The sequence below is a fragment of the Ylistrum balloti genome, unplaced genomic scaffold, assembly GCF_031769215.1.
Source record: "Ylistrum balloti isolate Yb309-2 unplaced genomic scaffold, AGI_CSIRO_Ybal_v1 Utg370018, whole genome shotgun sequence".
Lineage (NCBI taxonomy): Eukaryota > Metazoa > Mollusca > Bivalvia > Pectinida > Pectinidae > Ylistrum > Ylistrum balloti.
In genome coordinates this window covers 1,219,199-1,246,568 of record NW_026782087.1, presented here as the reverse complement: position 1 = coordinate 1,246,568, position 27,370 = coordinate 1,219,199, and the positions used below count along the sequence as shown (strand labels likewise).

Sequence of the window (27,370 nt, the reverse complement as noted above, 5' to 3'; positions counted from 1 at the left end):
AGATCCTAACTGTAAACATTAACTAATTTCACAGGTAAGTCAGTGTTAGATCCTAACTGTAAACATTAACTAATTTCACAGATAAGTCAGTGTTAGATCCTAACTGTAAACATTAACTAATTTCACAGGTAAGTCAGTGTTAGATCCTAACTGTAAACATTAACCAATTTCACAGGTAAGTCAGTGTTAGATCCTAACTGTAAACATTAACTAATTTCACAGGTAAGTCAGTGTTAGATCCTAACTGTAAACATTAACTAATTTCACAGGTAAGTCAGTGTTAGATCCTAACTGTAAACATTAACTCAGTTGTAAGTCAGTAAGTCAGTGTTAGATCCTAACTGTAAACATTAACTAATTTCACAGGTAAGTCAGTGTTAGATCCTAACTGTAAACATTAACTAATTTCACAGATAAGTCAGTGTTAGATCCTAACTGTAAACATTAACTAATTTCACAGGTAAGTCAGTGTTAGATCCTAACTGTAAACATTAACTAATTTCACAGGTAAGTCAGTGTTAGATCCTAACTGTAAACATTAACTAATTTCACAGGTAAGTCAGTGTTAGATCCTAACTGTAAACATTAACTAATTTCACAGGTAAGTCAGTGTTAGATCCTAACTGTAAACATTAACTAATTTCACAGGTAAGTCAGTGTTAGATCCTAACTGTAAACATTAACTACAGGTAAGTCAGTGTTAATCCTAACATTAACTAATTTCACAGGTAAGTCAGTGTTAGATCCTAACTGTAAACATTAAGTCAGTGTTAGATCCTAACTGTAAACATTAACTAATTTCACAGATAAGTCAGTGTTAGATCCTAACTGTAAACATTAACTAATTTCACAGGTAAGTCAGTGTTAGATCCTAACTGTAAACATTAACTAATTTCACAGGTAAGTCAGTGTTAGATCCTAACTGTAAACATTAACTAATTTCACAGGTAAGTCAGTGTTAGATCCTAACTGTAAACATTAACTAATTTCACAGGTAAGTCAGTGTTAGATCCTAACTGTAAACATTAACTAATTTCAACAGTGTTAATCCTAACTGTAAACATTAACTAATTTCACAGGTAAGTCAGTGTTAGATCCTTACTGTAAACATTAACTAATTTCACAGGTAACTGTAAACATTAACTAATTTCACAGGTAAGTCAGTGTTAGATCCTAACTGTAAACATTAACTAATTTCACAGGTAAGTCAGTGTTAGATCCTAACTGTAAACATTAACTAATTTCACAGGTAAGTCAGTGTTAGATCCTAACTGTAAACATTAACTAATTTCACAGGTAAGTCAGTGTTAGATCCTAACTGTAAACATTAACTAATTTCACAGGTAAGTCAGTGTTAGATCCTAACTGTAAACATTAACTAATTTCACAGGTAAGTCAGTGTTAGATCCTAACTGTAAACATTAACTAATTTCACAGGTAAGTCAGTGTTAGATCCTAACTGTAAACATTAACTAATTTCACAGGTAAGTCAGTGTTAGATCCTAACTGTAAACATTAACTAATTTCACAGGTAAGTCAGTGTTAGATCCTAACTGTAAACATTAACTAATTTCACAGGTAAGTCAGTGTTAGATCCTAACTGTAAACATTAACTAATTTCACAGGTAAGTCAGTGTTAGATCCTAACTGTAAACATTAACTAATTTCACAGGTAAGTCAGTGTTAGATCCTAACTGTAAACATTAACTAATTTCACAGGTAAGTCAGTGTTAGATCCTAACTGTAAACATTAACTAATTTCACAGGTAAGTCAGTGTTAGATCCTAACTGTAAACATTAACTAATTTCACAGGTAAGTCAGTGTTAGATCCTAACTGTAAACATTAACTAATTTCACAACTGTAAACATTAACTAATTTCACAGGTAAGTCAGTGTTAGATCCTAACTGTAAACATTAACTAATTTCACAGGTAAGTCAGTGTTAGATCCTAACTGTAAACATTAACTAATTTCACAGGTAAGTCAGTGTTAGATCCTAACTGTAAACATTAACCAATTTCACAGGTAAGTCAGTGTTAGATCTGTAAACATTAACTAATTTCACAGTTAAGTCAGTGTTAGATCCTAACTGTAAACATTAACTAATTTCACAGGTAAGTCAGTGTTAGATCCTAACTGTAAACATTAACTAATTTCACAGGTAAGTCAGTGTTAGATCCTAACTGTAAACATTAACTAATTTCACAGGTAAGTCAGTGTTACCTAAAACATTTCACAGGTAAGTCAGTGTTAGATCCTAACTGTAAACATTAACTAATTTCACAGGTAAGTCAGTGTTAGATCCTAACTGTAAACATTAACTAATTTCACAGATAAGTCAGTGTTAGATCCTAACTGTAAACATTAACTAATTTCACAGGTAAGTCAGTGTTAGATCCTAACTGTAAACATTAACTAATTTCACAGGTAAGTCAGTGTTAGATCCTAACTGTAAACATCAGTGTTAACTAAACTGTAAACATTAACTAATTTCACAGGTAAGTCAGTGTTAGATCCTAACTGTAAACATTAACTTTAATGTCACAGGTAAGTCAGTGTTAGATCCTAACTGTAAACATTAACTAATTTCACAGGTAAGTCAGTGTTAGATCCTAACTGTAAACATTAACTAATTTCACAGGTAAGTCAGTGTTAGATCCTAACTGTAAACATTAACTAATTTCACAGGTAAGTCAGTGTTAGATCCTAACTGTAAACATTAACTAATTTCACAGATAAGTCAGTGTTAGATCCTAACTGTAAACATTAACTAACATCACTGGTAAGTCAGTGTTAGATCCTAACTGTAAACATTAACTAACATCACTGGTAAGTCAGTGTTAGATCCTAACTGTAAACATTAACTAATTTCACAGGTAAGTCAGTGTTAGATCCTAACTGTAAACATTAACTAATTTCACAGGTAAGTCAGTGTTAGATCCTAACTGTAAACATTAACTAATTTCACAGGTAAGTCAGTGTTAGATCCTAACTGTAAACATTAACTAATTTCACAGATAAGTCAGTGTTAGATCCTAACTGTAAACATTAACTAATTTCACAGGTAAGTCAGTGTTAGATCCTAACTGTAAACATTAACTAATTTCACAGGTAAGTCAGTGTTAGATCCTAACTGTAAACATTAACTAATTTCACAGGTAAGTCAGTGTTAGATCCTAACTGTAAACATTAACTAATTTCACAGATAAGTCAGTGTTAGATCCTAACTGTAAACATTAACTAATTTCACAGGTAAGTCAGTGTTAGATCCTAACTGTAAACATTAACTAATTTCACAGATAAGTCAGTGTTAGATCCTAACTGTAAACATTAACTAATTTCACAGGTAAGTCAGTGTTAGATCCTAACTGTAAACATTAACTAATTTCACAGATAAGTCAGTGTTAGATCCTAACTGTAAACATTAACTAATTTCACAGATAAGTCAGTGTTAGATCCTAACTGTAAACATTAACTAATTTCACAGATAAGTCAGTGTTAGATCCTAACTGTAAACATTAACTAACATCACTGGTAAGTCAGTGTTAGATCCTAACTGTAAACATTAACTAATTTCACAGATAAGTCAGTGTTAGATCCTAACTGTAAACATTAACTAATTTCACAGATAAGTCAGTGTTAGATCCTAACTGTCAACATTAACTAATTTCACAGATAAGTCAGTGTTAGATCCTAACTGTAAACATTAACTAATTTCACAGATAAGTCAGTGTTAGATCCTAACTGTAAACATTAACTAATTTCACAGATAAGTCAGTGTTAGATCCTAACTGTAAACATTAACTAATTTCACAGGTAAGTCAGTGTTAGATCCTAACTGTAAACATTAACTAATTTCACAGGTAAGTCAGTGTTAGATCCTAACTGTAAACATTAACTAATTTCACAGGTAAGTCAGTGTTAGATCCTAACTGTAAACATTAACTAATTTCACAGGTAAGTCAGTGTTAACTCACAGATAAGTCTGTAAACAACTTAAACATTAACTAATTTCACAGATAAGTCAGTGTTAGATCCTAACTGTAAACATTAACTAAGTCAGTGTTAATCCTAACTGTAAACATTAACTAATTTCATAAGTCAGTGTTAGATCCTAACTGTAAACATTAACTAATTTCACAGATAAGTCAGTGTTAGATCCTAACTGTAAACATTAACTTTAATGTTAGATAAGTCAGTGTTAGATCCTAACTGTAAACATTAACTAATTTCACAGATAAGTCAGTGTTAGATCCTAACTGTAAACATTAACTAATTTCACAGATAAGTCAGTGTTAGATCCTAACTGTAAACATTAACTAATTTCACAGTGTAGATCCTAACTGTAAACATTAACTAATTTCACAGGTAAGTCAGTGTTAGATCCTAACTGTAAACATTAACTAATTTCACAGATAAGTCAGTGTTAGATCCTAACTGTAAACATTAACTAATTTCACAGATAAGTCAGTGTTAGATCCTAACTGTAAACATTAACTAATTTCACAGATAAGTCAGTGTTAGATCCTAACTGTAAACATTAACTAATTTCACAGATAAGTCAGTGTTAGATCCTAACTGTAAACATTAACTAATTTCACAGGTAAGTCAGTGTTAGATCCTAACTGTAAACATTAACTAAAATCACAGGTAAGTCAGTGTTAGATCCTTTAACTAGTCAGTGTTAGATCCTAACTGTAAACATTAACTAATTTCACAGATAAGTCAGTGTTAGATCCTAACTGTAAACATTAACTAATTTCACAGGTAAGTCAGTGTTAGATCCTAACTGTAAACATTAACTAATTTCACAGGTAAGTCAGTGTTAGATCCTAACTGTAAACATTAACTAATTTCACAGGTAAGTCAGTGTTAGATCCTAACTGTAAACATTAACTAATTTCACAGGTAAGTCAGTGTTAGATCCTAACTGTAAACATTAACTAATTTCACAGGTAAGTCAGTGTTAGATCCTAACTGTAAACATTAACTAATTTCACAGGTAAGTCAGTGTTAGATCCTAACTGTAAACATTAACTAATTTCACAGGTAAGTCAGTGTTAGATCCTAACTGTAAACATTAACTAATTTCACAGGTAAGTCAGTGTTAGATCCTAACTGTAAACATTAACTTTAATGTTAGATAAGTCAGTGTTAGATCCTAACTGTAAACATTAACTAATTTCACAGGTAAGTCAGTGTTAGATCCGTAAACATTAACTAATTTCACAGGTAAGTCAGTGTTAGATCCTAACTGTAAACATTAACTAATTTCACAGGTAAGTCAGTGTTAGATCCTAACTGTAAACATTAACTAATTTCACAGGTAAGTCAGTGTTAGATAACTGTAAACATTAACTAATTTCACAGTGTTGTTAGATCCTAACTGTAAACATTAACTAATTTCACAGATAAGTCAGTGTTAGATCCTAACTGTAAACATTAACTAATTTCACAGATAAGTCAGTGTTAGATCCTAACTGTAAACATTAACTAATTTCACAGGTAAGTCAGTGTTAGATCCTAACTGTAAACATTAACTAATTTCACAGATAAGTCAGTGTTAGATCCTAACTGTAAACATTAACTAATTTCACAGATAAGTCAGTGTTAGATCCTAACTGTAAACATTAACTAATTTCACAGGTAAGTCAGTGTTAGATCCTAACTGTAAACATTAACTAATTTCACAGTTAAGTCAGTGTTAGATCCTAACTGTAAACATTAACTAAGAATCCTAACTGTAAACATTAACTAAAATCACTGGTAAGTCAGTGTTAGATCCTAACTGTAAACATTAACTAATTTCACAGGTAAGTCAGTGTTAGATCCTAACTGTAAACATTAACTAATTTCACAGGTAAGTCAGTGTTAGATCCTAACTGTAAACATTAACTAATTTCACAGGTAAGTCAGTGTTAGATCCTAACTGTAAACATTAACCAATTTCACAGATAAGTCAGTGTTAGATCCTAACTGTCAACATTAACTTATTTCACAGGTAAGTCAGTGTTAGATCCTAACTGTAAACATTAACCAATTTCACAGGTAAGTCAGTGTTAGATCCTAACTGTAAACATTAACTAATTTCAAAGTCAGTGTTAGATCCTAACTGTAAAAATTAACCAATTTCACAGGTAAGTCAGTGTTAGATCCTAACTGTAAACATTAACTTTAATGTCACAGATAAGTCAGTGTTAGATCCTAACTGTAAACATTAACTAATTTCACAGATAAGTCAGTGTTAGATCATAACTGTAAACATTAACTAATTTCACAGGTAAGTCAGTGTTAGATCCTAACTGTAAACATTATTTAACAGTGTTAGATCCTAATGTTAACAAAAGTCAGTGTTAGATCCTAACTGTAAACATTAACTTATTTCACAGGTAAGTCAGTGTTAGATCCTAACTGTAAACATTAACTAATTTCACAGGTAAGTCAGTGTTAGATCCTAACTGTAAACATTAACTAATTTCACAGGTAAGTCAGTGTTAGATCCTAACTGTAAACATTAACTTATCACTTTGTAAGTCAGTGTTAGATCCTAACTGTAAACATTGACCTTGACTTTTTCAGTGCCCTTGACCTTCAGATAACTTCCTTTGTGGAATTGCCATTGTGATAGGAAGACTCTGTGTCATTTTCTGTCCCCCAGTTACTGGAAAAGATGGCAATAATTAAATGTAAAACAAAAATTGCAAAAATATCTTCAAAATTGATACTGGCAATAACTTAAAGTATACGGAGAGAAAAACAAGAAATATGTATGAAATTCTGTAATTGATTTCAAAGAATCTACATACCAAGCAGTTTTGTGAATCATTAAAAACATTATTTATACATAAGCTAACTAAGACAGGTGTTTGATGATAATAAAAATAGTAGACTCAATATTACTTTGTGGTAACATCATTCAAAATAAAGCTGCTGTGTTAATGAATAAAAGGCTCCTTTTGACTGCAACTGTTTTTTCTATTCTGAACTTGATAGACTTTGTCAATTCTGATTCCTCAAATAACACAGAGCTGGTCATTTTCACTGGTCAATGGGATTTTTTTGCAATTTGCTTTTAAAACAAACAAACAAATTTTATTATAAAGAATTAAACTTTTGCGATCTGGATATAAAGGACATCTAATGCTGCAGTGTCTTATTCTTTCATGGATGAATTTTTTGTGGTCAATTGAAATATCAAAAATATAATTGGCTATATAGTACAACAAATGGTAAGTGTCACAAAAGAAGAACTTAATTAACTAATGTTCAAGCTTTCAATAGTAATTTATAGACTTACTGAGTAAGTTCTAGTGTTGCTTTTTGCTCAAAACAATATTTTGTCTTCTCCTTTTCACCCTCAGGAATGTTTGAGGCTTCGTCATAGGCCAGGAAATATAAGGAAAACTTCATGCCCTCAAAATCCATTTTCTTCAGTAACCTGATAAAAAATTCCAGTTGTGTAAAAACTTTCCTAGTCCTTTCAATGTTCCCTCACAGGTATATAAGGATTGTTTGTTTTATAATTAAGAAAATTTTCTGTATATGTATTTTGCCCTCTACACTTTTAAAATTACAAATATAATATACTTGTAGTTCTAAAGTTATCACTGATGATTTTATAAAAATAATCAAATGTACAAAAAAATTGCATGCACATACGTAAGCCCAATAGTGATGCCATTGTTATCAAGAATTGTTATTATATTCAGGTCAGCGAAAATTGTTACAGCCGAAAATATTAACTGCAAGTAATGGGTTAGTTCCATAAATTTTAAGTAAATACAGGTAACAAAAATTGGAAAGATAGGGGCCAAATATTTCATTTTTTTGAGGGCTCAATGGCTCCTTGACTTCCTCCAGGATTACCCCTGCACTAATGCAGGTAAATTTTACAAAGGTAGGTCAACAGATAATGACATACTTAAGATGTACAATGATATGACCAGCTAAAACTTCTTCACACTGGTAGATTACCTCATTCCCATCACTTTGGTGTAAAATTCCAAGGATGCTTTTGGGTCTTTTATTCGCATCATGGTTTGTTGAAAATAAAAACCCTAAAATAATTGACAATAGAAATATCATATATTACTTGTATTCATTGTGAGCAATGTCAACATTGTGAACTGATCAACATTTTTAAAGTCTAAACAAGACAATTTGTTGAATTGGTAAACTGTCAGTATCAGTGTTTGTTAAACTGACTTGTCAACATACAGAACTGTCAAAGATAACAGATAAAAAAGTATCTTAAGATCTTAGGTAAACTTAAAACAATTAAATCCAAATATTTGGTTTCAGTATAATGTTTAACAGCCAATGATTGAGTTCCAAAGTCAGAGTTGTGAAAATGACAATCATATATATGTTAATGTTGCATTGAAATGTTAACAGAAGACTCTATACCAATCTACTGTCCTTGACCAATTTTTATCTATATCAAAGTCCCTGTCTGTTTGATATCTGGGGTGTTTTTCATTGTTTTGATGGCCAATGGCACTAAACAATCTAAATGCAAAGAAATAGCTTTGCAGAGCAAATCTGACTAAGGTTGAACATAGAAAACAGAGATAAAACTTCTTAAGCCTTTTGTAATTGGCCTATCATTACTGGTTTAATAAGATGGCTTAAAAGTTGGTTACCTAGCTGTTTTTCGTTTATCTTATTTAAAGGGATATTTCGGACAAGTTTATTTTTTTAAGATATCGTGCTTTTCTTTTTCACAAATTAATTTATAATGACAATTTAATTAGATTCCTTGCACTCAGTATTTCAGTACGTCACACAGATCGTGAGTCACATAGACTATACGTAAACTTACTGTCGCCGAGCGGATCTAACATCCCGGAGATGATTTGCAATATATCCGTTACCGTTACGTTCCGCCCTTGGCATACTCAGAGACGTTATACATGTCTGTAGCATGATCGTATCTTATTTGGTCAACAATTATCAGTTTAATTTGTTAATGTACCAATTTGTTCAAGGAATTTCGAACTGTTCAGTGTTCATTTTTTTCTAAAAGAGCGACAAGCTTTATTGGGCGAGTTGACCAGAATACGCATAGTGTTCGGGAGTGCTTTGAAAACTAACTGTTTGAACAATAATAAAAAAGTATCGATTGAATAATAACAATACCTTTGTCGCAGCATCAGGTTGAACGCACACTTTGCGAATGTCATCCTCTGAGAGAGCCATTTTCGGGTTGTTTGTCCGGTGAATAACCGCTTGTGTTATATTTCGTACAAGTGTATTCGAAAGCGAGGCTTTGTATAAAGTTTGTTGTAAACCAATTAGGTGCGTTCGATAACGCAACGATAACGCAACACGTGTGCCTATGTGTTGTAGTAATGCGCCAAACACAGCCATGTCTGTCATGTAGTATAACAAGGAACAGAATGGGCGATGGAAGCTTTAAATATAGTTATACTGTTTAAAGCAAATGCATTAGATAAATACCGGTATGTTCCGAATGTTTTTTCACGGATCAGCTAGGCATAATTTAGTCCGCGTAATTTATTTCGAGTAAATGTTAATAACCCATTCCTAATACCAGGGACGTCCCTGCTAATACGCATATCAGTAAAGTCATAATTGGAGATTCTAATCAAAATCAGTAAAATATTTGTAAGAGTTGAAAACACGGGAGTTGCCATAGCTTTCTGGAAGGCCAATCCAAGCAGATCATTGTCAATTTCTCAAAGTGAGAACCGAGTTAATAACAGTTAAACCGCCACTGAAACGACAATCTGGTTGAGTGAGCTTATGAATGATAAATGAACGCCTAGGTTTATATATTGTACTTATACGATTTTATTGCCACAAATGTACTTTCAGACACGGGAGTCAGTTTTTCAATTACAGGTGTCACGGTCGGGAGTCAGTTTTTCAATTACAGGTGTCACGGTCCGTAGTCAGTAATAATATATATTTAACCTTGTACATGCAGTTATCTACTGTTGGTGTACTGGTGTTCTAAACGCAATGTCCAAGAATTCGGTGAATACGTTGTGTATTTGACGACATATTATACTTATTATAAGACATTTTCATTTTTGTTAAATGTCGCATCCACGTTTGTGGGAGATGGGGGGAAATCGGGGTTTACCAGCTTGGCCGTGAGATGAGACGTTGATGGTGTCAATGTTAAAAACAAGCATGTTCTTTCATGTTGCATAAATCTACTGTACATGCACAAATACGTGTTCAACTGTTCGTTTCTGGACAAAAAATGGTATAACCTCGACGGTCAAGAGCCCATCACGTCTAAGGACTATAAAGGTATCTGTGTAGATAATTAACATATTGTGAGACTATTAAGCGTTTTTAGTAAACTTACACCATCTTAATATTTCAGCAGCCCGATATGTGACTGTCGTGATAAAGACAGTGATATACTTTGTTTGGGAGTATCTTTGTGAAAATAAGACCACAATCGATTTTTAAATACCACCTTAACCTTTTTTGCACATTTGTGCTGAAGAGCGGCGTGAAGTGTTGCGAAAAATACGCCACATCCACATTTATAGAATGCACAGTCTGTGGATGGCTCACTGGCGGTCATGATTAATTTTCCAGCTGTGCCGCCTGCACCACCTTTCAGATGGCACAGCCAGAACTTGTACCGGACAGCTGTTCTACTGCGTTCGATTGGTGTTCCAACTGTACCGAGTGTCCAGAACAGCGAATCGAACGGGCCCGCAGTGTCGTCAACAACAGCATCCGGAAGTGCAGTAAAAATACGAAACTAAAGGATAAATAGTGACCACCAAAAAAATAGAGCTGTAGAATGTTACACCGTTTGTAAACGGCAGTCCTTCGCTTATACAATCTGAAATATTAACTCTAATGTATTGTTGTGCCACTCAAAGAGAGGTCATAATCTGTTTGTGACATTCAAAGACTTAACAAGAACAATAATTGACTTAATTAGAAAAACAATGACGACCGCACCACTGCTGAGGCGGTCATGGAGCATATATGCTTCTTTAAGGTGCAAGGTGCCCTCCACTCGGAGGTCGCATTTGGTTAGTTCATCGCGCTGGATGAGTGCCGACCGACAGGAAAATATCATGACCGTTTTTGACAGAAAAGCGAAGCGAATCCAAAAAGATAGGACGACAATTTTACCTGATTATGAAGTTTACGATTACATGAAAGAGGAGGTAAACGACGAACTCGTTGATATTTATGGGTCCTCATAGTTTGAACCAGGACTGTCGCGAGTTGTACGCATACTTCAGTGATAAGTATCAAATCATAGGCATAGGAACATCGATTATAGCTAACTATTAAAACAAACGTGTAGTTCATATCATTGTAGACGCCCAATTGTTATTTTTAAGAGACGATCAGCTTCCCAAGACATGCTACTTTAAGTAATTAATAATAAACACGAGTCATCATGATAAAAACATCAAAATGTTCAATAAGCATTTTACAGTTTTTTATTTTGTTGTAGGTTGGCTATAGAACCTTTGACAGAATGTGTGATATTAAAAGGTAAGAAGCTTGATATATGTATGTATGCCATAATAAAACCAGAGATTAACATGAAAATTCAGACTCAAAAATCAGGGGATGAGTTGATTGCTTGACAATGACATGTGTTTGTATTTCTACTGGACAGCAATAAAATCAGATGGGCTTAATCATTACTAAGCATAGAGGCCTATTGCAGAATGAATTAACTATTACTGTGATTACTTCAATTTGATATCTGCCATGAGTACAAATTTTACCACCGAACTGTTATTTGTAATTATAATTAGATAATCAGCATTTAAACAAATTTTCTTGTAAACCGTTTTATAAACTATTTATAAACTGTAACAATAACATACTAATTGGGTCCAGAATCTCGCCTATATCTAGATACTGTTTGGGCCCAGAATCCCACCTATATCTAGATACTGTTTGGGCCCAGAATCCCACCTATATCTACATACTGTTTGGGCCCAGAATCCCACCTATATCTAGGTACTATTTGACCCCAGAATCCCACCTACATCTAGACACTGGTTGGGCCCAGAATCTCGCCTGTATCTAAGTACTATTTGGGCCCAGAATCACACCTATATCTTGGTACTATTTTGCCCGAAAATCTCACCTATATCTAGACACTGTTTAGGCCCAGAATCCCACCTATATCTAGATACTGTTTAGGCCCAGAATCCCACCTATATCTAGATACTGTTTGGGCCCAGAATCCCACTTATATCTAGATACTGTTTAGGCCCAGAATCCCACCTATATCTATATACTGTTTGGGCCCAGAATCCCACCTATATCTAGGTACTATTTGACCCCAGAATCCCACCTATATCTAGACACTGGTTGGGCCCAGAATCTCGCCTGTATCTAAGTACTATTTGGGCCCAGAATCCCACCTATATCTATATACTGTTTGGGCCCAGAATCTCACCTATATCTAGATACTGTTTGGGCCCAGAATCCCACCTATATCTAGATACTGTTTAGGCCCAGAATCCCACCTATATCTATATACTGGTTGGGCCCAGAATCTCGCCTGTATCTAAGTACTATTTGGGCCCAGAATCACACCTATATCTTGGTACTATTTTGCCCGAGAATCTCACCTATATCTAGATACTGTTTGGGCCCAGAATCCCACCTATATCTAGATACTGTTTGGGCCCAGAATCCCACCTATATCTAGATACTGTTTGGGCCCAGAATCCCACCTATATCTAGATACTGTTTGTGCCAAGAATCCCACCTATATCTAGATACTGTTTGGGCCAAGAATCCCACCTATATCTAGATACTGTTTGGGCCCAGAATCCCACCTATATCTAGACACTGTTTGGGCCAAGAATCCCACCTATATCTAGATACTGTTTGGGCCCAGAATCCCACCTATATCTAGATACTGTTTGGGCCCAGAATCCCACCTATATCTATATACTGTTTGGGCCCAGAATCCCACCTATATCTAGGTACTATTTGACCCCAGAATCCCACCTATATCTAGACACTGGTTGGGCCCAGAATCTCGCCTGTATCTAAGTACTATTTGGGCCCAGAATCACACCTATATCTTGGTACTATTTTGCCCGAGAATCTCACCTATATCTAGACACTGTTTAGGCCCAGAATCCCACCTATATCTAGATACTGGTTGGGCCCAGAATCCCACCTATATCTAGATACTGTTTGGGCCAAGAATCTGTTTACACTTCATTGTAGGTATTATTTATACCTTAGCTTATAGCTTACAAATCCCAGTGACAGTTTTCATACTGATTTTGTGACCATCATGTAGATCCTGGTACAACAATACCCAGATATTGGCATTATTTCAGATAATTGAGCAACAAATTATTAACAACCATGCAATATTTCTTCAGCATCGCTTTTGTGTCTTTTGCCTTTATTTATGAACAGAAAAGATTGACCTGAATTTACAAAATGAAACTCTTAAATTGGACATTTGTAAGGAGTATGATACTAATTTGCAAAGGTGATACAAGTTCCATACTTGACACTTTGAGTAAGATATTGCAGAGATAATAATATTCATATTTGGCAAATAATTTCAAGGGAAGTATTTCCCTGTATACAGTAGATATATATTAATAATTTTTCAGAATGTTTCATCTGTTCATATGACCTTTATTTCTGTTTTTCACTTACATTCATACCAAAATTACAAAACATGTAAAAAACATGTGAAAAAAATACTGGCATTGAGTGAAATTATTTCTTGTACTAGCAATAGAAGTGAATGCTTCTGGGTATGAAATGAGTTGATTCACTTGAAAGTTGAAAGCAGCGAAGATAATTTTTCAAAAGAGCCAGGTAAATGCTTTATTTTGGCACAGATTATAAGAGATGACTTATTATTACAGAGAGTTTAAGCTGGCTATAGATCTGGGCTGTGGAAGGGGTTACGTGTCCAGACACATACTAGCAGACATGGTGGAAAACCTCTACATGTGTGACTCATCAGAGATGTTATTGGTAAGAAATGTTGGATACACATTAATTATTTTCTTAGTACTGTAACAATGGATATGTATCAGATATTTCCTTTATCACCATCATGGTGAGTACACATTACTTATATTAAGTGTCGTCATGACGAGTACACATTAGTTGTTGTATTTAGTAATATAGCAATTCACTGTTACGAGAAAAATTATAACAGTCATTGTGATACCATGTACAGTGTCCATGTTGCTGTATGTTTTGGCTGTATTCTCTGTACACAGTACATATAATGAAAAAAAATAAACAAAACAGCTACACTGCATTTGCTTATAGTTTCTTTTTTTTCATAGTGACAAGTTGAAAATTCCTACATTTTAAGCTACAAAGTATGATCAGTTTGACTAATCCTATCAAGGACTTACCTTTTATTTAGGAACAAGCACAAGTATCTCCAGAAGTTCCAACCACAAAGATGGTGGTCGATGAAGAGTCTCTTCCATTTAAACACAACTCAGCTGATATAGTATTTAGCTCGTTAAGGTAAATCCATTTAGTGCATGCACATAACTATTGCAGGAATAATCAACACACATACCCGGTTTTAATTATCTGTGACTCATGTCCAGATATACTGTGCTTTCAGAATCCAATACCAAAGAAAGTAGGACACAAAAACTTGTTGCTTGTTTGTCACAGTCAATGAGATTAGCTTGTATAGGGTTATTAGAAGGTTAAGACTGGCACTTGTACAATAAGATTGACACTTGTACAATAAGATTGACACTAGTACATTAAGATTGACACTTGTACATTAAGATTGACACTTGTACATTAAGATTAAGACTGACACTTGTACAATAAGATTGTCACTAGTACATTAAGATTGACACTTGTACAATCAGATTGACACTTGTACAATAAGATTGACACTTGTACAATAAGATTGACACTTGTACAATAAGATTGACACTAGTACAATAAGATTGACACTTGTACAATAAGATTGACACTAGTACAATAAGATTGACACTTGTACAATAAGATTGACACTTGTACAATAAGATTGACACTTGTACAATAAGATTGACACTAGTACAATAAGATTGACACTTGTACAATAAGATTGACACTAGTACATTACGATTGACACTTGTACAATAAGATTGACACTAGTACAATAAGATTGACACTTGTACATTAAGATTGACACTAGTACATTAAGATTGACACTTGTACAATAAGATTGACACTAGTACATTAAGATTAAGACTGACACTTGTACAATAAGATTGACACTAGTACATTAAGATTGACACTAGTACATTAAGATTGACACTAGTACATTAAGATTGACACTTGTACAATAAGATTGACACTTGTACAATAAGATTGACACTTGTACATTAAGATTGACACTTGTACAATAAGATTGACACTAGTACAATAAGATTGACACTTGTACATTAAGATTGACACTAGTACATTAAGATTGACACTTGTACAATAAGATTGACACTAGTACATTAAGATTAAGACTGACACTTGTACAATAAGATTGTCACTAGTACATTAAGATTGACACTTGTACAATCAGATTGACACTTGTACAATAAGATTGACACTTGTACATTAAGATTGACACTTGTACATTAAGATTAAGACTGACACTTGTACAATAAGATTGTCACTAGTACATTAAGATTGACACTTGTACAATCAGATTGACACTTGTACAATAAGATTGACACTTGTACATTAAGATTGACACTTGTACAATAAGATTGACACTTGTACATTAAGATTGACACTTGTACATTAAGATTAAGACTGACACTTGTACAATAAGATTGTCACTAGTACATTAAGATTGACACTTGTACAATCAGATTGACACTTGTACAATAAGATTGACACTTGTACATTAAGATTGACACTTGTACATTAAGATTAAGACTGACACTTGTGTGATAAGATTGACACTTGTACATTAAGATTGACACTTGTATATTAAAATTAAGATTGACACTTGTACATTAAGATTGACACTTGTACAATAAGATTGACACTTGTACATTAAGATTAAGACTGACACTTGTACAATAAGATTGACACTTGTACATTAAGATTGACACTTGTACATTAAGATTAAGACTGACACTTGTGCGATAAGATTGACACTATTACATTAAGATTGACACTTGTACAATAAGATTGACACTTGTACATTAAGATTGACACTTGTACAATAATATTGGCACTAGTACATTAAGATTGACACTTGTACATTAAGATTAAGACTGACACTTGTACAATAAGATTGACACTATTACATGAAGATTGACACTTGTACAAAAAGATTGACACTTGTACATTAAGATTGACACTTGTACATTAAGATTAAGACTGACACTTGTGCGATAAGATTGACACTTGTACATTAAGATTGACACTTGTACATTGAGATTAAGACTGACACTTGTACAATAAGATTGACACTTGTACATTAAGATTAAGACTGACACTTGTACATTAAGACTGACACTTGTACATTAAGACTGACACTTGTACATTAAGACTGACACTAGTACATTAAGATTGACACTTGTACATTAAGATTAAGACTGACACTTGTACAATAAGATTGTCACTAGTACATTAAGATTGACACTTGTACAATCAGATTGACACTTGTACAATAAGATTGACACTTGTACAATAAGATTGACACTTGTACATTAAGATTAAGACTGACACTTGTACAATAAGATTGTCACTAGTACATTAAGATTGACACTTGTACAATCAGATTGACACTTGTACAATAAGATTGACACTTGTACATTAAGATTGACACTTGTACATTAAGATTAAGACTGACACTTGTGTGATAAGATTGACACTTGTACATTAAGATTGACACTTGTATATTAAGATTAAGATTGACACTTGTACATTAAGATTAAGATTGACACTTGTACAATAAGATTGACACTTGTACATTAAGATTAAGACTGACACTTGTACAATAAGATTGACACTAGTACATTAAGATTGACACTTGTACATTAAGATTAAGACTGACACTTGTACATTAAGACTGACACTTGTACATTAAGACTGACACTAGTACATTAAGATTGACACTTGTACAATAAGATTGTCACTAGTACATTAAGATTGACACTTGTACAATCAGATTGACACTTGTACAATAAGATTGACACTTGTACATTAAGATTGACACTTGTACATTAAGATTAAGACTGACACTTGTGCGATAAGATTGACACTTGTACATTAAGATTGACACTTGTACATTAAGACTGACACTTGTACATTAAGACTGACACTAGTACATTAAGACTGACACTTGTACATTAAGACTGGCACTTGTACAATAATATTGGCACTAGTACATTAAGATTGACACTTGTACATTAAGATTAAGACTGACACTTGTACAATAAGATTGACACTATTACATGAAGATTGACACTTGTACAAAAAGATTGACACTTGTACATTAAGATTGACACTTGTACATTAAGATTAAGACTGACACTTGTGCGATAAGATTGACACTTGTACATTAAGATTGACACTTGTACATTGAGATTAAGACTGACACTTGTACAATAAGATTGACACTTGTACATTAAGATTGACACTTGTACATTAAGATTACACTTGTACATTAAGACTGACACTTGTACATTAAGACTACACTAGTACATTAAGACACTTGTACATTAAGATTAAGACTGACACTTGTACATTAAGACTGACACTTGTACATTAAGATTGACACTTGTACATTAAGACTGACACTAGTACATTAAGACTGACACTAGTACATTAAGATTAAGACTGACACTTGTGCGATAAGATTGACACTATTACATTAAGATTGACACTTGTACAATAAGATTGACACTTGTACATTAAGACTGACACTTGTACATTAAGATTAAGACTGACACTTGTCACTTGTACATTAAGATTGACACTTGTACATTAAGACTGACACTTGTACATTAAGACTGACACTAGTACATTAAGACTGACACTTGTACATTAAGATTAAGACTGACACTTGTACATTAAGACTTTGTACATTAAGACTGACACTTGTACATTAAGACTGACACTAGTACATTAAGATTGACACTTGTACATTAAGATTAAGACTGATTGTACATTAAGACTGACACTTGTGCGACACTTGTACATTAAGATTGACACTATTACATTAAGATTGACACTTGTACAATAAGATTGACACTTGTACATTAAGACTGACACTTGTACATTAAGATTAAGACTGACACTTGTGCGATAAGATTGACACTTGTACATTAAGACTGACACTTGTACATTAAGACTGACACTTGTACATTAAGACTGACACTAGTACATTAAGACTGACACTTGTACATTAAGACTGACACTTGTACATTAAGATTGACACTTGTACATTAAGACTGACACTTGTACATTAAGATTGACACTTGTACAATTTTGACATCAATTTAAACATACAGGACTGCATGTTGTAAAGTCAGGGGTCTATAAAATGTCTTGACATCAGCCTTGTCCTAACACCATAGGATCAAGGTTACTTCTGTCGACACTAAATTGTCGGAGGGATTGAACCTAGAGCTCCCCACCAAAGTGACCTTCATCAACCAGATATACCCATGTTTTGTGAATTGCCATAGAATTGAGGGGGTTGAGGGGGTGTTAAACCTTTAGTACTGCAAAAGTGAGATTTATAGTCATCATCTTCACTGGTACATCAGAGGTGATGGTCAAAACTTTACTTACTAATCCTGGATTTGATATCAAGTTTATATGGAGAGCTGATACCTCAACTGATGTTATTATTTTTCAGTTTACATTGGGTAAATGACCTTCCTGGTTGCTTTAAGCAGGTAAGTTATGACCACAACACTTTATTGATCATAATGTCTAGATTGTCCTCATGTTTCAGTGGACTACACAGCACCTCATTAGATGTAGGCTGTTGGGTTCACCTGTTAAGGACAAATTGTTAATTTCAACACAAAATATGGTAACTTTTCTTTCTTTCTTGAAAAGGCACTTTATGAAAATAATCTATTTCAACAAAATCGTCTCCTGCCAAAATTTCCTGGTTTTCCCGTCTTTGTGTAGTGGACAGGAAGGTTTTTTATGCTCCACAAAGGGAGAGCTTATAGCCATCCATCTGTCCATCTGTCAGTTTGTTCATCTGTTTGTCTATCCATCCAATATAATTTTGTCCAGAGCATATCACAAAAACTATAAGTGGTATCAACATGAACCTTCATATGTAGATAGATCTTGACAAGGAGAAGTGTAGTGTACAAGAACTCTATTTTGCATAATTAAAGAGTTGTTGAAACTTGGTGTATACATTTGTCATACTAAGAGAATGTGCAGTATACCAAATTCAGGGCCTGCAACTTCTTAATTACAGAATTATTGCCCTTTGATTAATTTTCATGGCCATTAATGTCGTTTTCGGAGAGAGAATTCATCAGTAATACTAATACTCTTGTCTTTCTTAATATTTTTCAGAACAGAGTTTTAGCAATTTCATTTTTTTTTTTTTTTTAATTTCAGAAAAGTATTTAGTACGTCTACTATCATATAAAATAGATGTAAAACGTAATCTTGATTTTTATCAAACATAGGATTAAAGCGTTACCGGTACATCATTCATTACATTAGATACAAGAGTTTTCAGGGATCAGCGTAGACCACTGTATTTGTTTACTGTTTTGTCCTTAAAGGTACACAGAACACTCAAGAATGATGGTGTCTTCCTTGGCTGTATGTATGGAGGAGACACTGTGTTTGAACTCCGTGTTGCACTACAGCTAGCTGAGATAGAGCGAGAAGGGGTTTGTATAATGACATGTGATTGGTCTCCAAGTAATGATATAATTATGATTGGGTTAATTATGGCACAGATATAGTCATGTCATGTTTACTTCCTGAGGTGAAGAAATAAACAGTTTTGCTCCATTCTTAGGCCTACCTTAGGTTCAGTGTAATGTTACTGGTGTCAGTTTGATTCTTGCCACTTACAGTTAGTTTTTTTTTTGTGGCATTTTGACTTACATATTCAACCAGATATGTTATCAAGGCTCTCGATCTGCCAGATTTGCGGCAGATTCCCAATGCAAAAAAGTATCTTTTTTTCCCAATTTAGACCCCAAGTTTTCCCAATTCTTAGGAAAACACCCCAGTCCCAAAATGGGGTGTAAGAGCCCTGGTTATACAGCTTCATTTATATATACCAGGTGTATTTTATCTACTACAGATTAAGGACACTGCTGAAGGATCTTAAAGGTTTATTATAATAATTAAGATATAAATATCCTTCGGTTTAAATGTAAAAATCATCAATGAATAATTGAAATTTAACTTGTCTCAGGTTCCTAACAAAAATTTTCAATGGCCTTAATATGCTGGATAAAGTTTTCAACCAATATCTCATGGAAGTTCATACAAGTATTTCTGCTGCCAATTTCTCAATATTTAATTGTAATGTAACAATATTTTTTACATCAACAGGGATTCTCTCCACATATTTCACCATTTACCAGTGCACATGACCTTGGGAACCTCCTCAATAGGGCTGGCTTTACCATGTTGACACTGGTATGTTATCTGCAGATAAAAATGAAAATGATATCCTCTATAGAAAATTTAAACCTTGTCTTCATCTATACCTTACACTGACTAATCCAGTGGAGACCCTGACAAGATGACTGATACACTGACTAATCCAGTGGAGACCCTGACAAGATGGACTGATACACTGACTAATCCAGTGGAGACCCTGACAAGATGGACTGATACACTGACTAATCCAGTGGAGACCTTGACAAGATGGACTGATACACTGACTAATCCAGTGGAGACTGACAAGATACTGATACACTGACTAATCCAGTGGAGACCTGACAAGATGGACTGATACACTGACTAATCCAGTGGAGACCTTGACAAGATGGACTGATACACTGACTAATCCAGTGGAGACCTTGACAAGATGGACTGATACACTGACTAATCCAGTGGAGACCTTGACAAGATGGACTGATACACTGACTAATCCAGTGGAGACCTTGACAAGATGGACTGATACACTGACTAATCCAGTGGAGACCTTGACAAGATGGACTGATACACTGACTAATCCAGTGGAGACCTTGACAAGATGGACTGATACACTGACTAATCCAGTGGAGACGTTGACAAGATGGACTGATACACTGACTAATCCAGTGGAGACACTGACAAGATGGACTAATACACTGACTAATCCAGTGAGACCTCGACAAGATGGACTGATACACTGACTAATCCAGTGGAGACCTTGACAAGATGGACTGATACACTGACTAATCCAGTGGAGACGTTGACAAGATGGACTGATACACTGACTAATCCAGTGGAGACACTGACAAGATGGACTGATACACTGACTAATCCAGTGGAGACCTTGACAAGATGGACTGATACACTGACTAATCCAGTGGAGGCCCTGACAAGATGGACTGATACACTGACTAATCCAGTGGAGACCTTGACAAGATGGACTGATACACTGACTAATCCAGTGGAGACACTGACAAGATGGACTGATACACTGACTAATCCAGTGGAGACCTTGACAAGATGGACTGATACACTGACTTATCCAGTGGAGACCCTGACAAGATGGACTGATACACTGACTAATCCAGTGGAGACCCTGACAAGATGGACTGATACACTGACTAATCCAGTGAGACCCTGACAAGATGGACTGATACACTGACTAATCCAGTGGAGACCCTGACAAGATGGACTGATACACTGACTAATCCAGTGGAGACCCTGACAAGATGGACTGATACACTGACTAATCCAGTGGAGACCCTGACAAGATGGACTGATACACTGACTAATCCAGTGGAGACACTGACAAGATGGACTGATACACTGACTAATCCAGTGGAGACACTGACAAGATGGACTGATACACTGACTAATCCAGTGGAGACACTGACAAGATGGACTGATACACTGACTAATCCAGTGGAGACCTTGACAAGATGGACTGATACACTGACTAATCCAGTGGAGACCTTGACAAGATGGACTGATACACTGACTAATCCAGTGGAGACCCTGACAAGATGGACTGATACACTGACTAATCCAGTGGAGACCCTGACAAGATGGACTGATACACTGACTAATCCAGTGGAGACACTGACAAGATGGACTGATACACTGACTAATCCAGTGGAGACGTTGACAAGATGGACTGATACACTGACTAATCCAGTGGAGACACTGACAAGATGGACTGATACACTGACTAATCCAGTGGAGACCCTGACAAGATGGACTGATACACTGACTAATCCAGTGGAGACCCTGACAAGATGGACTGATACACTGACTAATCCAGTGGAGACCCTGACAAGATGGACTGATACACTGACTAATCCAGTGGAGACCCTGACAAGATGGACTGATACACTGACTAATCCAGTGGAGACCCTGACAAGATGGACTGATACACTGACTAATCCAGTGGAGACCCTGACAAGATGGACTGATACACTGACTAATCCAGTGGAGACACTGACAAGATGGACTGATACACTGACTAATCCAGTGGAGACACTGACAAGATGGACTGATACACTGACTAATCCAGTGGAGACCTTGACAACATCATTATCATTATGACGAATGGTGAATACTGCATTGATGGAGTTGTAACCATAGTGATAAGATAGTCATTTAATTGTGTAAGATTACAAAGGAAGTACAAAATGTACATGTTCCAATGAAATATATGTAGTTGTAAGGTAATTTATAATTTATAATTGTGTAAGTTTTTCATCAAAAATGATTTAACCCTTTGTTTTAAATGTTCACAATTGATGACATCATTTAACACTAGCAGTGATATTTCTATGTCATCTGTTCTCTTTATTATCACAGTGATCTGTGTATGTTGCAGGATACAGACGAGTTCACAATAAAGTACCCATCGATGTTTGAGTTAATGTTCGACCTGAAAGGTAGGTGTGATTGGCTGGTATACAGATCAACCCGTCTATGTTTGAGCTGATGTTCTACCTGAAAGGTAGGTACCATTGGCTGGTATACAGATCAACCTGTCTATGTTTAAGCTCATGTTCGATCTGAAAGGTAGGTACCATTGGCTGGTATTCAGATCAACCCATCTATGTTTGAGCTGATGTTTGATCTGAAAAGTAGGTACCATTGGCTGGTATACAGATCAACCTGTCTGTTTGATCTGATGTTCTACCTGAAAGGTAGGTACCATTGGCTGGTATACAGATCAACCTGTCTGTTTGATCTGATGTTCTACCTGAAAGGTAGGCACCATTGGCTGGTATACAGATCAACCTGTCTTTGTTTGATCTGATGTTCTACCTGAAAGGTAGGTACCATTGGCTGGTATACAGATCAACCTGTCTGTTTGATCTGATGTTCGATCTGAAAGGTAGGTACCATTGGCTGGTATACAGATCAACCTGTCTATGTTTGATCTGATGTTCTACCTGAAAGGTAGGTACCATTGGCTGGTATTCAGATCAACCTGTCTGTTTGTGCTGATGTTCAATCTGAATGGTAGGTACCATTGGCTGGCATTCAGATCAACCCATCTATGTTTGATCTGATGTTCTACCTGAAAGGTAGGTACCATTGGCTGGTATACAGATCAACCTGTCTATGTTTGATCTCATGTTCTACCTGAAAGGTAGGTACCATTGGCTGGTATACAGATCAACCTGTCTATGTTTGTGCTTATGTTCTACCTGATAGGTAGGTACCATTGGCTGGTAATCTGATCTCTACCTGTCTGTCTTCATGCATACAAAATATGGGAGTTGAGGTTTGAATTACGTATTCAATTTGACTGTCAATTGAAATTTATGAAAATAAAGGATAGACATACAATATTTATGGGTAAAAACGGAGATCTCTATTTCCCTAGTTCTAAACATCAACACCGTGATGGATAAGTTTTTATCTGGGCTATAGTAACCAGTTGTCAGTCTGTTATCTCTACATGTATGTCCAAGACGTCATATTTCTACAATATAAATACACCCCATTTTCCTCTGAATTAAGGGGATGGAGATACACATAGCAGTTACTTCAACAACTGGTCTGGCTCCAAACTTTTAAGACATGTTTTTTTTTTTTTAAAACTAAAGACAAGCCAGACATGATGAGACAACATACTTACAGGTGTGTATCCCAAATAGGGAGGTCAAATTCCTATTGAGACCATAACTTCTATATAGCATGTCTTATATGATTCATGGCAAGGAACTAAACGAGAATAAATATGACTTAGTCTTGGGCGTATTGGCTACATCTTGTATGTATAATTTCAGGTATGGGAGAAAACAATTGTTCATGGTCCCGCAGACCCTCATTACACCGAGACACAATGCAAGCTGCAGCAGCCATTTACAAAGGTATGAATTGCTGATTATCATATCAATGCTTAGTGAACAACTTGATAATGTACAGTAATGACCATTATCCAGGGGATTTTTTTGGCCCTGGCATTGAAGATGGAGAAAGCATACAGCATTACCCATGTCCATCCATCCATCCGGATTTGGTTTCCATACCAGAACTTTAGAATGCCTCAATAGAATTAAATAATATTTTGCATGTATTTTGAAATATTAATAATCTAGGCCAAGTTTGATTTTTGCTTAATTTTTTGGCAATTTCTACTAGAGTTATGGCCCTTTCTTGACCAAGAAACCCTGAAAAATTTGGATTCCACACCATAACTTTAGAATGCCCCAGTAGAATTTAATAATATTTTGCATGTATGTTGAAATATTCATTGATCACTATTAAAAATCTCTGTCTAATTTCAAGACTATTCAATTCTGATTGTGTTATGCCCCTTGCCCTTAGAAAATTTCAAGGAATTTTTAAGCTTCTGTTCATTATCTCAGTCAGACATTCTGAATTGAAATTTGGTGTTACGGGAAAACGCAGGTCATGTTCTTACCTGGGATGGGTTAGATGATGTTTGATGGAGTTGTGCCCCTTGGACTTGAAATTAAATTTCAGGCAGTTCACCTTTTCATTTTTGTTACCGCAGGGCTTTCATGTCATATTGACACAATAGTTGTAGTTTAGCTCATATATACTCTATATATTGAAGTATACATATTACATATATATACATGGACCATGGCGGTGGGAATTTCTTTTAATCCGAGTGGTATAGCTGTTGTGGTTTGATGTTTAGATGTGCTGCATCTTTTAAGACATCTTTTAAGTCAATTTTACAGCATTGACCACTTCTAATTAAAACAGTCTATTGTGCTGCCTTGAAGTATGACAGAACATTGTGTATCCTAGCAGTATCATTGTTAACAATGGAAACATGTAAATGTTTGAATTTCCAACAGTTATAATTACCAGGAGCTAGGATTAATTAGTCATTAATGCCGATTCTATAGATCAAGTGTATGTGGCCTTTGCATCAAGTACCTCAGTACTTATTCAAATTTGCTGATTGTTATTGAGTTGTTAAGCAATAACCTGCAGCAATTAGGTAGAAAACAGAACTAGTTAACAGGGTCTTCTTTGACAGTTTAAATCAGTCTCCATGAATTATTGAAAAAAATACTACATGTAGCTTGTTTTGGGATGTCACTGTTGTTATTGAAGAAACTACCAAATATCAGAAGTGGACCAGTTTCATCATTGTCAGGAGGATTTTACTCCTTCAGTATTGATGATGACCCATAATAACACCATGGTCAATAGTATATTTCTTGGTGTAGGAAAAGACTATGAAATATATACAAATATTAAATGTATCATTGACATGGTATAGTAACAGCCTCAGTGGTAGGTTTTTCACAAGCCTTTATTGTATCTTGTTTCAACAAAGCCATTTTTAATCTTTCATACTTCATCGGTAATTTGATGCATGCCTGGGTGTTTTCTTCTCTTAGATTTAGAGCGTATTGTGTTATTGAATGTTTCTTAGTCCAAGCTCTTGTTGATACTGTAGTATATCCTATAGGTACAAAACGTTATTGAGAAGGAACATTTGGTGTTTTTCAATTACAAGATAGGTTACTCAGGATTCTAGTCAGTTAGGCAACTCAAAATCTCGTGATTAATTCAAAATCTGAATTACCATCAATCCGTACCTTTATACCAAAGTAAAATAAATATCGTTGGACTCAAAAACACTGGACTCCAAAATTAAATTACTTCTATCCATAGTCCAGTTTCTTGCCCATATTTTTTTAACAAATTCTCTATTAAATTCTCTTGGTGATATCCCTTATATACCCAAAGTCATGGGATGGGAAAGATATCTTAATGGAATATATCTTAGAAGGTGTAACTTTTGAAAATAGCCATTTCTTTTGCCATCATTGAAAGGGAATAAATCCATTTCATGTTTTATGACACAGTCCATTTGTTATAAAAATGATTGGTAAAAAGTCCTGTAAGCAGTAAGAATGCTATGTGATTGTTTGACAGATATGTACGGAGATGAGGAAGGTGTACCAGCTACATTTCAGGTGCTTAACTTTATAGGATGGAAGCCTGATCCCTCACAGGTAATAATGATGCTTAGATGGACACTAAATAACAAATATTTAAAGAATATGACTTATCATTTTACATAACAATGTTTATTTCACACAAATATATCACACATACATAATACAGTGTAAAACAGTGATATTTGATGCTTTTGGATATTGTCACATACCATATCGACTCTAGTCCAGATCAGGGGAGGTAATTATGTACCACCAGGATTAAAGAAGGACGCCTATTTCAATAGATATTGTACATTTTTATCAATCTTTCCTGTATATTTTCAGCCACAACCAGTGGAAAGAGGCAGTCAGGATTTCTCATTTAAGGATCTTGACCGATTGAATGAGCTGACCAAGGACATAGAAAAATTGAAAGGTGATGCCAAGGTCACAGAGGACAATAAGGATGACAAAAAATCTTGATGCACCATCTGTATATACAATAAAGTGTTGTTGTTAATTGGTTTTTATTTGCATTGATTCATTGGTAGGTTTTATTAAACTCTATAGTTTATGCATCACCTGTCAGAATATAGTCAAACACAAAGTGGTTGGCAAATTTGTTGGATCTTTGTAGAATCTTCCTTACTCCAAACATTTGATAACAGCCTCACAGTAAAACATTTAAAAACAACCTCGGAACAAAATTTTCAAAAATATTTCTCAACTGAAATTGTAAAGATATTCTTTACAGACTGATGATATTCAGAAGTATGTTGGCCGATACCTTGATTGGACACTGAAATTATTACCTGGCTCAAATCTCGTAACG

The 27,370-nt window shown here is 34.8% G+C and overlaps 2 protein-coding genes across 2 annotated transcripts; one reads left to right on the top strand and one right to left on the bottom strand.

Moving 5' to 3' along the window:
• Positions 1–6,592: 6,592 nt before the first annotated feature.
• LOC132548569 (lactoylglutathione lyase-like) lies at positions 6,593–9,265 on the bottom strand. The gene is made up of 4 exons (XM_060212432.1): positions 9,140–9,265; positions 7,976–8,058; positions 7,299–7,439; positions 6,593–6,662 (listed from the first exon to the last, which is right to left on the bottom strand). Exons 1-4 carry the CDS (start codon positions 9,197–9,199, stop codon positions 6,593–6,595), a joined length of 354 nt encoding a protein of 117 aa, XP_060068415.1. The 5' UTR covers positions 9,200–9,265.
• Positions 9,266–10,785: 1,520 nt separating this feature from the next.
• LOC132548579 (arginine-hydroxylase NDUFAF5, mitochondrial-like) lies at positions 10,786–27,062 on the top strand. Its single transcript, XM_060212441.1, has 11 exons — positions 10,786–11,166; positions 11,463–11,503; positions 13,873–13,984; positions 14,388–14,494; positions 18,846–18,885; positions 19,747–19,857; positions 20,534–20,620; positions 22,986–23,046; positions 24,397–24,480; positions 26,534–26,613; positions 26,884–27,062. The coding sequence occupies exons 1-11, from the start codon at positions 10,942–10,944 to the stop codon at positions 27,019–27,021; spliced, it is 1,086 nt and encodes a 361-aa protein (XP_060068424.1). The 5' UTR covers positions 10,786–10,941; the 3' UTR covers positions 27,022–27,062.
• The last annotated feature ends 308 nt before the right edge of the window (positions 27,063–27,370 follow it).